The following is a 13,950-nucleotide window of genomic DNA, read 5'->3' on the forward strand; positions in this document are numbered from 1 at the left end:
AACAGCATTCTCACATACGTGTCTCTCTTCTCCAGGTGTGACAGGGCAGTGTGTAGTGTCAGGGCTATGGCATCATCAGTGGACCTGTTGTGGCGGTATGCAAACTGTAGAGGGTCCAGTGAGTCGGGTAGTGCAGAGCAGATGAAGTCCCTGACCAGCTTCTCGAAGCATTTGCTTACGATGGGGGTCAGGGCTACAGGTCGCCAGTCGTTTAATGAGGAGATGGTGGAGGATTTGGGTACAGGGACGATGGTGGCCATTTTGAAGCAGGCTGGGACTACAGACAGAGAGAGGGAAAGGTTGAAGATGTGCGTGAACACTCCAGCCAGCTGAGCCGCGCATGACTTGAGGACGCGGCCGGGAATCCCGTCCGGACCTGTAGCTTTGCGCGCGTTCACCTTCCTGAAGCACTTCCGCACATCCTCCTCAGACACAGTGTTCGCACTGACGTCATCCGCGGTGCGCACACTGTCCGGTCTCATGGTGTTCGCTGCGTCGAATCTAGCGTAGAATACGTTTAGATCCTCACACAGAGAGGCCGTGGTCTGGTCTACTGGCCAGTAAAGAGGTGAGAATCGGCTTTATTTAGTATCCTTTGATTTAAGTGCTATCTATACATCCATACCACATGATTGATGTATTGAGGCCTTGGATTACCTCTTTTCAAAACACAGTTCTATCTGAGGTCCTTCACACAGGCTTATGGAATTGGCTAAGCTAAACTGGTTATTCAGAAACATAGCGTGCTGACGGGTCACCATCATTTTCCAGTTTGTTTACAGGTTGTTGTTGTTTTTTATGGCTTCAGTGAACAAAAATATTTTAATGGAAGAGGTATTTAGGTTGGGGTTTTTTTTAAACAATCTAAGCTGTAGCTAGAGTCTTTGTTTTACATACCTTGTTTTGAATTTGAGTTATTTACCAAGGCTTATGACTACAAACATATCAGTTATTGAGATTTACACAGATCTGCTCAGAAAACCTACAGGCGTACTTTACTCTGGCGGACTCTGATCATCCGTTAGATTTTGACAGGAAGATTAGTGCGAAGAAAAACCATTTTCACTAAAGAGGAAACAAGATGTGTTTATTAAATGATGATGTCACTGTAAGACAGATTGAGGTCAGATTTCCTGCAAAAACAAACCAGCTACAAAATCAAATCACCCTGTAGTATTTACAACATAAAAACTGCAATGGGAATAATGGTAAAGCGCCCTTCAACTCAATTATGTATTTAAAGAAGAAGCTGTTATGGTGCACTCATATTTACCTCCTCTTCAATTAGCGCCAGCTCAAGCTACTTCGCTACGTATCCCCTGAGGGCAACCTTGTCATTGTTGCAGTCGGCGTAATTACGCTTGCAGCTGTAACAGCTTCAAAGATCCCCACAGAGTTGAAGAAATTATCTCAAGCCATACTAACATTTACCTTATTGACTTATTTGTTTCCTATCCTGTGGATGGGAGTGTTGTGACTCACACAGAAAAACAAGTGTGCTGTGTCTCTCAGAGAGGCTGATGATTAGTTACAAAAATGAAATATTGCTGCGGTCATCACCCATCCAAGAAGTTTGAATAAATGAGATCTCAAGCAATTTTATAATCTGTCCTGAGACGGGCGGATGTAAATCTCACACAGCCTTCCACAGATGTTTTCACCCCCACCGCTTTCTTGATGATGTGTCTGTTTAGCTTAAATTACAAGCAAGCTTAAATGAAGACTGATAAACATACAGAAACTGTTGTAGTGCACTACAATCTCTGTGTGTGTGTGTGTGTGTGTGCGTGCTACACTGCTCCCTTCACTGGAAAATGGGTCAGCCTTTTTAAATTGTATTTTTTATATACACTTCACACCTGCCGTGCAGCTCTGCAGCTTATGAGATTGCAAATTCTGCTTGACCTTTACTGCACATCCTTCATTGAAAAGTTATTACTAAGCTTCAGTCATGCATGTGCTTTTAGACACCTGTCAGTTTCAGCCAAGGTCGTAGTTGACAGTTTTCCAGCTCAGTGGTCACTGGTGTATTTTATCATGCCATCAGGCTCTGTTGCCTCCTGGGGCAGCGAGGAGATAATAATAATAATGGATACTTTATTGATCCCCATGGGGAAATTACTTGTTTTTCTCTGCATTTGACCCATTCACTCAGTGAAGCAGTGGGCAGCCCACTAAGCAGGCACCCGGGGAGCAGTGTTTTGGGACGGTACCTTGCTCAGGGGTACCTCAAGGTAGCCGTTAAGTGGATTCGAACCGCCAACCTTCCGATCATGGGGCGACCACTTTACCTACTGAGCTATCCCTGCCCAACAACAAAATGTACTTCACTCCTGAATGAGTCACTCTGTGGTGTCTTAATGCAGTGATTCCAATCAGCAATCAATACACAAAAGATAGTTTTTAGCTTCTGGGTTTGAAAAAGTAAAGCCTGTGGGTGCCTTAAGCTTGCTATGTTTTATATGGCCAGTGGTGGGCAAATCCTCTGGTTGCAAAAAGTAGTTATATAGTCCATCCATCCATCCATCCATCCATCCATTCGCGTCCGCTTATCCTTTTCAGGGTCGCGGGGAGCGCTGGAGCCTATCCCAGCTGTCATAGGGCGAAAGGCGGGGTACACCCTGGACAGGTCGCCAGTCTGTCGCAGGGCCAACACATAGGGACAGACAGCCATTCGCGCTCACATTCACTCGCACATTCACACCTAGTGGCAATTTGGATTATCCAATTAACCTATCCCCACAAGCTGCATGTCTTTGGACGGTGGGAGGAAGCCCTAGTACCCAGAGAGAACCCACGTGTTATAGTTATATAGTATAGATGTCAATAAGACCTCAGTAAACACTCTGATAGGTTTATAGGCTCAAGTATTAATTTTAAGTCTTAAAGAATATAAAGTCAGTGTTCACTCAGTAATTAATGGTCCCCTATTATAGCAAGAATGAAGAATAGGTCATCCATACCATGAGACTGACAAGTCACTACAACAAGAGTGTGAAGTGTCCCTTGGTTTCAGAGTTAAGATCCTCCTGGTGTTTTAAAACACCAAGATAGGAACGGTTACAATGGGCTTCTCAGTCTGTTTTTCAAACCAGGGGCTGCTTCTACATTTGGCACGGGTCAAAGTAGCCTATACTGTGAGCAAGCACTTGGCAAAAGTGGGAAGGAAAAACTCTCTTTTAACAGGAAGAAACCTCTGGCAGATCCAGGCTATGGGAGGGGCAGTCATCAGCCGCTAAAGACTGGGGGGAGAGGGGAAAGAGAAGAGAGCGACACGCCAAAAGGCAAACTATGGAAGAGAGACACAAAGTTTAATAATTACTAATAATTGAATACAGTACTGGCGTTTAAATAGTTAGTGGAAAGAAATGAGTGAAGAAGAAACACTAAGAGATGGTTTGGGTTTGCCTGAAAAAGTCAAAGTAAACTTTTTTGTCATGTCTGAGATATCCAGTGCAGCATACAGAGAGGAAGATGACGAGCTCCGGTTACATCAGTGCAAAAAAAGCTAATAAATAAATATAAAAGGAGTAAGAAAATAAATATACGCTTAAGTCTTAGGCAATCAAGAGAACACTAACTATAAGCTTTATTAAAAAAGAACGTTTTATTATTATTATTAATATTAATATTAATATCAAAACTGCTTTTTTTAGAAAAATAAACTTAAAGTAAATTTTTGAAAAATAAAAATATAATCTGTAAAATGTGTAATGAACACTGGACACTTTATTAGATACACCTTTATTAGCTACCATCTATATTATGTTGGACGCACTTTTGCCTTCAGAACTGCTTTAATTCTTGTGGCACAGATTCAAAAAGGTCTGCCTAAATGCACTGAGTTGCTGCCATGTGATTGGCTGATTAGATATTTGCATTAAGAAGCAGCTGTAAAGGTGTACCTAATAAAGTGGTTGGTAAATGTATATATGCAAATTCTAAAGATACCTTTCAGCTTGTTTTGTAAAATTGTTACCCTACACTTAAAGCTTTCAGACTGAATGCCATTTTAAACACAAATACTTTTTTTGAGTGTGTCGGCGATGTCAGGAATGTGTTCTTATCCAAGTCTGACTTGCCACAGCTCCAAGTGGCAGATAAGAGCTCACCAAACAACAAGGAGCAGCTAGCAGGCCAATCTGTGCAGGGATAAGACAACCCCTGAGGACTGTAGTCCTCAACTTTAGTGACAAGTTAATCTAGAGTGGACTGCTCTTCAACTGGGCTTATTCGTAGAGTGTATGTGTATGCGTGTGTGTGTGTGTAAATGTGTCTGCATCAGGTGTTTGTGCAGCAATCTGCATTTCACTGCAAGCTTTGACAGTAAAATCATAGCTCTCTCAACACTTTACTGTTCCCACTTATAAATATTGCACTGAACCTGTTTTTACTATCCCCAAACACCTTCAATCTCAACTAATGAAGTGAGCAGACAGGCCGGTAGTATTATCTGAGAGGTGATATTACAGGATTTATACTGATCAGCAATTTCACATTAGGTATTTGACTGAAAAGAGTAGCAGGGGAGACAACTATCTCATCTAAATATGTTATTGTTTATTCTGACAGATGGAAAACTCGATGCTTACTAACTCTGATATCTACCTTTCCCTTTGCCTAGAGCAATGCGAGTAATACATTAAGTGAATTGGTCTTTTTCTGCATGTGTGAATGCAGAAAAGTTTCTATTCCTGTGTGCCTGTGCGAGCATTAAGTCACGCACGTATAATGTTGCATCCTTCGTGCGTATGTGTGCCTACGCTGTGTGAAGTTGTGTCTATGTTTATGTCTGCTTGTGCTTAATTAGGGGAAGCAGTGAGCATTTCACTTCTGGAGGGGATTTTATGGCTATGTAAATATCACACATCATGATTCAGCGAGGTGAGGCAAGCGTAGCCCAGCGGCTGCCAAATCTCACTTAGATTGCTGTCTAGATGGCAACAGTGGAGGGTGACACAGCCAACGCAGAAGTGATGACTGATTTGTTTCTCTGGGTCAGAACACACGGGGGTGGATTTGTCTTAAGGTGCTTAAAATGAAAGCGTATGATGCTGTCGTTTAATCCCGACTGCCGATTTCATTTAAAGCAACACCAAAGATAGTGTCACTATTGCCAGTTTAATGGCATGTCAAATAACTGTTCGCTAGCACCAAGGGAACTGAAACTCAGCTCATGCATTACTGTAAAAAGTAATGACAACTTTGTGCTTAAATTACTGCAAAGATACATTACTGCTGGTACAGAAAGCTTGGTGGATGCTAGAACAGTTGGTTTAGTTTACATTGTGCAGCTCAGCTCCAGTCCTACAATAGGAACAAGGTGATTCATTTCACTGGAAGCTGAGAGAGAGTTACCCTAGTGGCTACACATGATGGATTTATCAGTGGGCATTTGCTGAATATGTGAAATTTTACATGATGTTACTTGTCTTTGTGTTTTATAGAGTGACAGCTATGACAGAGGAAGGTTTCCACTGGTAATGGGTTTGATAAATCACAAAAATTGGAATTTGTTGCATTACAGAAAAGGTAAAAGATTATTTCATCATTTATTTAGCAACTATAAAAGTGGCTGTTGTTTGCGGCAGTCGACAGTCTGTAGGCATACCCCTATAAATCAAACTTTAGGACCTTTCAAGTGTGTTGTCGACGTTCAAATGCTCTGATCTGCAGGATCTAAGCGCTTGCTTTGGCATATCTCACCTCAGAAAGCAATGGAACACAACATTAAAATTCTGCACTGATTATTACAGTATGTATGCCAAACTAGAAGGCGCGATTTGCCAAATTAAAAAAAAAACATCCCAGAGTATAACTTAAATGTATAAAAAATTAAGGAACTGCTATATAGTGTTTTATTTCAGAGTGAGCACAGGAAAGACAAAATGATGAGACTTTTCTTATCCCTTCATGAGAATTGGCAATATTTAAACAAACACTGCCTGCATCGCTGTTCCTGTGTCCCCTCTGTTTTCAGTTGTTTTGAATTAAAAGCGATGCATGTGCTTTGGACTCTGACTCAAATTCAAGACTTCATCTTTTTAATGCAATGGAACAAAATGGTGTCAAAAGGTTTTTATACTTGGAAACTCAGTCAGAACTCTTTTATTTTGGTTTCATCTGTTCAGGCAAAAAACACAGTGAAGCTGCTTTCGAGTACTTTGAAACTACAAACCTTGACAAAAACATGTCATTTCCAAGCCTCGCAAACCAAAACCTGCAGCTGTCAGGATCTTCAAATCAAATAGGTGAGAGACACTGCACACCAACATGTTTTCACATATTACAGACTGCAAAATGTTCCTGTCCTACGTTGCATGCTGAAATATGTACATCTATTCTTTAGTGATTGTTGTCTGCTGAAGTTTTCTTTTTCATAGGGTTAGTGTAAGTATGCTTCTGTTTTTATATAGTAGACAGTAGCCTGTAAAGAAGAAGTCATTTTGCACTGTTTCTTATCTTCGACTTCCCATATTTACGTTTTTACAAAACTAAGTATTACCAATTAATGCTTCTCTATTAAATCCCAGTAAAGTTGTGAGAACAGGTTGAAAACAGAAAGAAAATGTTTAACATAAAGAGAAATCTGCCTCAGGCTACATTTAGATTTATGATCAAATGGGTAAATAAAAGCTTGCGATCTAAAAAACAAATTATACAGTTCTGTGACAAATGGGAGCTGTGAGACAATGTATGTTTTTAAAATTGATAAAGTACAACTGATATACTTTGGTTTATACTTTGATATACTGATTTCATACCTGCACGTCATCAAGTGCTGACTGAATATACTATAGCTACACTGTTAAAAAAACATCTTAAAAAACGGTAATATTCCGGCAGCTGGGGCACCAAAATACTACCGTAAAATAACAGAAAATAACTTCCTCATAAAAATACGGTTATTTCCAGTAATGACATTACAGTTTGTTGCACTAATTTTACATGGGATCTTGCCTTTTCAAGTGATTTTAAACATTAAATTAGGAACATGTTAATGTGATTAAACAATGAAATTATCTATAAATAGGGGAAAAAAACAAATCCTAAAAAAACAGTAATATTCTGGCAGCTGGAGCGCCAAAATACTACCGTAAAATAACAGAAAATAACTTTCTAATGAAAATACGGTTATTTTCAGTAATGAAAATAGAGTTTGTTGCGCTAATTTTACATGGGATTCTGCCTTTACCAAGTGCTTTTAGACATTAAATTAGGAACATTTTAACGTGATCAAACAATGAAATTACCTATAAACAAGGTCAATGAATGTAACAATATGAATCATAATACGTAAATGTACAGAAATATACAGTTAACAGTTGGTTTAAATAATAATGGATTGCATGCCCTGGGACAGACTGACAGAGGTGAGGCTGCCGTATCGCACCATCGGCCCCTCTGGCCATCACCAGTTGGCGAAGAGTCTTGACCATGGACACAATAACGAGAGTGTTCGAGCCGGGGCTCGAACCAGCAACCTTCTGATCACGAGGCAAACTGCCAACTCTTGAGTCACGATCGCCGTAAATAGCAATGATAATAATACTTATGTGATGTAACACAAGCTTATAGGAATCATGTTATATACTTTTCCATAGCATTACATTTGAATTCAACAGTTCAATCTTTCAAATAACGAACAGATATTTGTGAAATCATGATACATTTGTGAATGTATTTTAACAATCTAAATATGCATATGTACAGACAGATACAGTTAATAATCATGAAAATTGTGTTTTTTTACATTACAGTGATTTAACGTTAATTTACATTTGAAATGTGAAATCACAGTCTATTTATGTAACTTTAATGATATTCTAGAAGAACAGAACAAAACTGTAAAATGCACAGTAGAATACTTTTATATTAGGATTAGCGCTACAGTGCTGCCATCAGTGTTGGTCAAGTTACTTGAAAAAAGTAATCAGTAACTAATTACTGATTACTTCCCCAAAAAGTAATCCCTTTACTTTACTGATTACTTATTTTCAAAAGTAATTAATTACTTATTTACTTAGTTACTTTTTAAAAATACGATTTACAACCTGAAGAGGTGATAAAGCGATAGATCTTTCAGCCCAATTCTACTTTTTCTACATAATCCATCATAAAAAATGTAATCAAATGGAAAAATCTATTTTTTTAACTTGTTTTATTAGTTTTAATCTTTTAACTTTATGCATCAAGCAAAAATTAAATTATATGCAACATTCTCTGACTTGAATAAATTAGTTTAACATTTAAACCTATTTTCTGCACATTCCAGCACATAAAATATTTTATTTTTTGTGTTTACACTCACTCTTTCAAATAGATGCAAGTAAAACACAGCAGAAAATAAATAAAGTCAAAGACTAGCGGTCCTTTTGCTCTATTTTCACCTGTAAAGCAGGAGTGGGGTAGGTGGAGGTTTACCCTGGTGCAGGTGAGCCGCAGCGGTCAGTTGAAGTTTCTCTGTGAATTTCCCATTACGTCGTAGTGCACTCGGTGCTTGCTTGAAAGTTTAGAGGTTTTTTTCGCTGTAAAAAGAAGTTTTCTTCCTACGCACAACGGACGCTAATGTTTTTGTCACTTTTTATGGAATCAAACTTAAAGTAAGGTCAGTACTTCCACGCTTTAAACGCTGCACGCTCATACTGTCTCCCGCACTCGATATATTATCCATTGTTGATCTGCGCACAGCTGTTGTCACGAACGTCGCACTTGCTTACGTCATTGTCATGAGACATTCTCGCAAAAAAATCACGGTTTTAGTAACGCAGTAACGCAGCGTTCCTACAGGGAAAGTAACGGTAATCTAATTACCATTTTTGCAATAGTAATCCCTTACTTTACTCGTTACTTGAAAAAAGTAATCGGATTACAGTAACGCGTTACTGCCCATCTCTGGCTGCCATACCCGCGACCTTGTGGTTGTTAGTTCACATTCATTGGCCGATGCTTAGTTATAATGTTGCCCAACATCCAGTGGCATGTCACATTGTTTTCATGGCCACACCTTCACCCCAGGTGCAGAGGCTTATTTCTGTTCAGGAATGTTGTGAATACTTTGAGATTTATATTAATTGCAATTCCTACCTCTACATTTATTTTTTAAAATATATAATTAGCACAGCGTGGCCGTGCAATGTTTTATATGTTTTTTTTAGTTTTTATTCCTATTATTTATATTTTCACTTGTTACCTCTGAATTATTGAATCAGACCTAGATGACATGAAATTTTCAGCAAAATTATAATTCAAATACTCCTTTAATTATTGATTATTCTCATTAATTTTCGATCATTTTATATATTTTTCCATAGTATTATTTGAATTTAACAGATCATTCTCTCACATAACAGACAAATATTTGTGAAATTATGATACATTTCTGAATGTATTTTTAAAATCTAAATATGCATATGTACAAAAAAAATATATTTAAAAAACAAGTAAATTGTGTTTTACTATATTTACAGTGATGTTATGTTATTTTACCTTTGACATGTAAAATCACAGTCTACTTATGTAAATTTAGAATAGAATAGAATAGAATTCAGCTTTATTGTCATTGCACATGCACAGGTACAGGGCAACGAAATGCAGTTTGCATCCATCCAGAAGTGCTTTAGTGATATAGATATATTACAATATATATTAGCAATAATATAGATATGTGAGTATATTACAGAAATGGGTCTATTATGGTATGTTACAATGTACACGGTATGAAGTATGTTGTGAATATTCTATAACTATAAGTATGTACAGGCTGTAGTGAGTACAAGCTATGTACAGGATATGAACAGGATATAAATATGAAAAACTATACAGAATATGAAATAAATAACTTTACAGAATCTGGGATATACAGCTATACAGAAATGGGAACTATGCAAGTTGTAAACAGTTGTAGGATTAAAAATTATCGAATGTACAGAATGATTATTTACACAGAGCTATACAGTAGTGCAGTTAAGACAAGTGAAATATAATTCCTACAGAGGCTATATAAAGTGCTAGTGGTTGTGAGTGGTGGTTCAGTCCATGTTATTATTGTGTGTTTGAGGGTACAGTTGTCCATTGTGGGTGTGTGTATGTTCAGTCCATGAGTTTAACGTGGGTCAGATGTCAGGAGGCAGAGTTCAGGAGTCTGACAGCTGTGGGGAAGAAGCTGTTCCGGTACCTGGTGGTCTTAGTCCGGAGGCTCCTGTGGCGCCTCCCAGAGGGCAGGAGGGTGAAGAGTCCATGTGATGGGTGACTGGGGTCTTTGATGATTTTCCCAGCCCTTTTCAGACACCGCTTCCTGTAGATGTCTTTTATTTAATGATATTCTAGAAAGACAGTACAAAACTGTAAAATATACAGTAAGATACTTTGACATTACTATTTTTTGGAACAGTGTAGCTGTTTTCTCTTAGGACTTGTCCAGCAGAATTAATGAATACCTGTTTTCACGGTTCTGCTTTGATGGCTGCTTTAGCAAAGTCGCTAAGTGCAGAACTACCTAAGAGTTCTTGGCCATAAAGATATTCAAGATCGCCAATGAGTTCCAGAAGCCCAACAGAGAGGTGGGTCATTCTTGTCCACCACGCTTCATCATAAACATTAAATGTTATTTTTCTTTATTTCATGCCCAGTGTCTCATATTTTCTTTCCAGCTGACCATGCTGAAAAACATCAGCGGGCGTGACCCTCTGAGTATTGGTCGGTTCTTTGAGGACTTTCAACAAAAAGGCACACTTGTCTAGTATTGCTAGACATGAAAGGCTACACGCGGATTTAGACATATTAGAAAAGAAGCTACCCCGCAATCCACTCTCCCTTCATGAGATTAAACCCATAACATAGCAGGTATCATCAGTCTACCACAAAGCACTGTCTGCTAATGTAGGGTGCAAATGTGCATGCTTGAACATATTTGAACAACACAGTCTAATTTTTCCTTTGTCCGTGCGACTGTTTTCTGCGCTCAACTCTCTGAAGAATGCTGGCATCAAATATTAAACCCAGCAATATCATGCTGGTAAACCAGGAAGTCCAACCATTCACAGTTAAACTAAATTCTCAATAAGCCATAAAAGCTGCTGATGTGGAACAAAGCTACATCATACAGCCTGTTGGATACCGGTTTGTTTCCAGATTTGTGTTCTAACTTCGGCTACGTTTGGTTCCTTGTGGATAATTTGATCTGATGTCAATAACTCTTATCAATATGCAAACATTTGCAGGAAGTCATTCTAATCACTACTTCTTGTTTTCCACTCTCAGATCTCCTGAGGTTTTCATGTGGACTCCAGGTCTGCAATGCTGTCCTGAAATGCACAAATCAAAGGATATTTTCCTTTTCTCTCTGTGTTTTTGATTTTTTTTAAAGTCTTCTCAAATACATTCTCTACTTTTTAGATGTCTGAAGCGTACCGACTGGGACTGGATTCCCACTTCAGAGAGGCAAAGCGACTGAGTTCAAAAGTCTGTATGACCTGGTGGTGGTAGGTAGTCCTTGTACTGTGGATGTAAAATTGAATTTAACTCATCTGTAAGTCAGGAAGTGGGTGTTTTAAATATACATGAAATATGTCTCCAAATGCAGCTGTACCCAGATGTGGAAACATATGAGGACAAGATAAAGTTTGTCAGCCTGCTGGAGATGCTGCTGCATCTGAATCCTCAAAGGAGAACTACACCAAGTGATGCGCTGGCACACCCGTGTTTGAGCACCTGTAAATTGTGTGATGCCACCAGTTTTGAGTGAATGATTTTCTGTGTGTATTGCCTTTTGGTTTACACTTCTGCAGTGAGATTAAAGTTTCGTCATCCAGTGACATAATCTCAGGTACCCTTAGTGTCCCCACCACTGGTGAAATCGGCAGGAGAAGGCAAGACCAAAACAACTAAAGAATCAGCCTCAGATTGTGCCACAGTTTTGGCTCACGCTGCTACAGATGATGCCGCAGTTGGATCTGAAATGACTTGCAGAAACAACGCCGTCTCAGCTGCTCAAGAAGCCTCAGAGAGCGCTGCCAGATTAACGGATGACTCTGCCTCTTCAGAGGAAGATTTGGGTGAGGCTCTAAGAGCAGCATGAAACGAGCCTGCACATTTGAACCACGCCCATGATGTGTGGCACTGCTTCAGCTGTCAGGAACGGTCTTCATGTTCTCAGCTTCAAAGGTTAACAATGAGTCACATGAAGTTGACAAAGGTGCAGTTGCCAACGGTTCCGCAGATTGAGCCTCACCTGAAGCAAATGATGCTTCACCCACACTGGGCGAAGTTATCTGTGACCCTACTATGGACAGAAATGCTCGGACTGAAAGCAGTTAAAAAAATGTTTGGACAGGATGTTTAGATCTCCATACTGCTGTGGCAATAAGTCAACATAATCATTCAATGTTTTTCTCATATTCCCACAAATTAATACAAATATTAACTTACAGGCCTTGAGTTGTCTGACCTGGTAACTGAAAAAGTAGTCGCATAGCAACAGCCTCAGCAGATGCAGTGACAGCAGTTGTAGCAGGAGGAGCACTTGTGTCAGCTTCACTATAACACCAATGCTGTAGTTTTAGTAGCTTTAAGTTTTGAAACTGAAAAAAAAATCATCAATAATCATTTGCCTTTAATATATTTCCTCAAAAAGTTTAATTACTTTACAAAATTATTTAAATTTAAATCAACTGCTGCAAGCTAATCTTTATCAGAAATGTAACTTATGTAAAAAAAAATATTATTATTTATCTGCAGTTAAAAAATATAACAAATACAAATATCTCAACCCCCATGTATACATCTCTTTGGAACTAAAAAGAGACCATTTTTGTGCCTGATATCACAAAAAAAAACCTATAAAACAAATGGAATTGTGTGTTGTGGTAAGGTCATTAATCCACTTCAGCACCTAGAAATAAATATATTATGCATGCCTGTTTGTGATTAGTTACGGGTTGTTCAAAGTAAGTTGTTTAGGCTTGAATTTGTTGTGTAGCCTATAAAGGTAGCCAAGTGTATAGGCTATAATTATACAGGAATTCCTCTTCCAAACAGTAAGTCATGGTATAAATGCACTCTGTTTTTTCAGACAAAATTACAGTGGGAGTTGAGATAATGCCCCCTTGTTGGTGGCCTGTCCAGCACATATGCTCTGACATCTCTGACTCTCTGACTGTGCTTGATATAAAAGATGTATAGCATGGCGCACCCAATTTCAGTAACATAAATAATGTGAAAACTTTTTCCACCACTCTCCTTTGGTAACACACAAACACCAACCATTTGCAGGTCTACTGACTGCAAATAAAGTCTAATTCCTCTGTACTGAAAAAAAGACTTCACACACTGAATTTCACGTACTTGTTCAGGATCTAATAGGGGAATGCATTCAGAGTCTTCCAGAATGTTAAATCTTCTTTGGTTACGTCTTTAAACACAGTGGCGTGGTTGTTAGCATTGTTGTTTCACAGATTCAAATCTAAGATTTGGTCAAGACATGCAGATAGTGGGGTTAGCTTATTTGGTAATTCTAAATTGCCCATAGGTGTGAATGCGAGTGTAAATGGTTGTCTGTGTGAGTTAACCCTGCAACAAACTAGCATTTCTTGCCCTGTAGCAGCAGAGATAAGGTCAGGCCTGACTAGTCCTGAAGAGGGTTTATGGAGTGGTCACATTCTTAACAAAAAGTCAAAATACCAAGAATAAACACTAAAAGACATTACTGGGTAAGTAAAGCAGTGTAGGGGGCAGCAAGCAATCAAAGCTAAAGTGGTCCGCTTGCTCTTATATGCTATTTGTGCGCTTTTCCGGACCAAAATAAACTGACCGCAAATGGATTCAGACCCATCACAAGTGTCACTGAGAGCCAAACATTTGCGTTTACAGCTGCATTACATGGCGCCATTATTATGGGTAGAACACTATCCCAAATCTCAGAGGGGCACTAACATTTGATTGCAGCGCACC

The 13,950-nt window shown here is 38.9% G+C and overlaps 1 protein-coding gene across 1 annotated transcript; it reads left to right on the plus strand.

Moving 5' to 3' along the window:
• The first annotated feature begins 485 nt into the window (after positions 1–485).
• Positions 486–13,214, plus strand: LOC146656023 (uncharacterized). The gene is made up of 6 exons (XM_085427621.1): positions 486–568; positions 5,448–5,532; positions 6,132–6,251; positions 11,263–11,291; positions 11,398–11,483; positions 11,585–13,214. Exons 2-6 carry the CDS (start codon positions 5,484–5,486, stop codon positions 11,619–11,621), a joined length of 321 nt encoding a protein of 106 aa, XP_085283747.1. The 5' UTR covers positions 486–568; positions 5,448–5,483; the 3' UTR covers positions 11,622–13,214.
• Positions 13,215–13,950: the final 736 nt, after the last annotated feature.

Source organism: Rhamphochromis longiceps, linkage group LG13 (genome assembly GCF_057381845.1).
Source record: "Rhamphochromis longiceps isolate RC_006_pf linkage group LG13, R_longiceps_female_GT1.1, whole genome shotgun sequence".
In the NCBI taxonomy this organism is placed as follows: Eukaryota; Metazoa; Chordata; class Actinopteri; order Cichliformes; family Cichlidae; genus Rhamphochromis; species Rhamphochromis longiceps.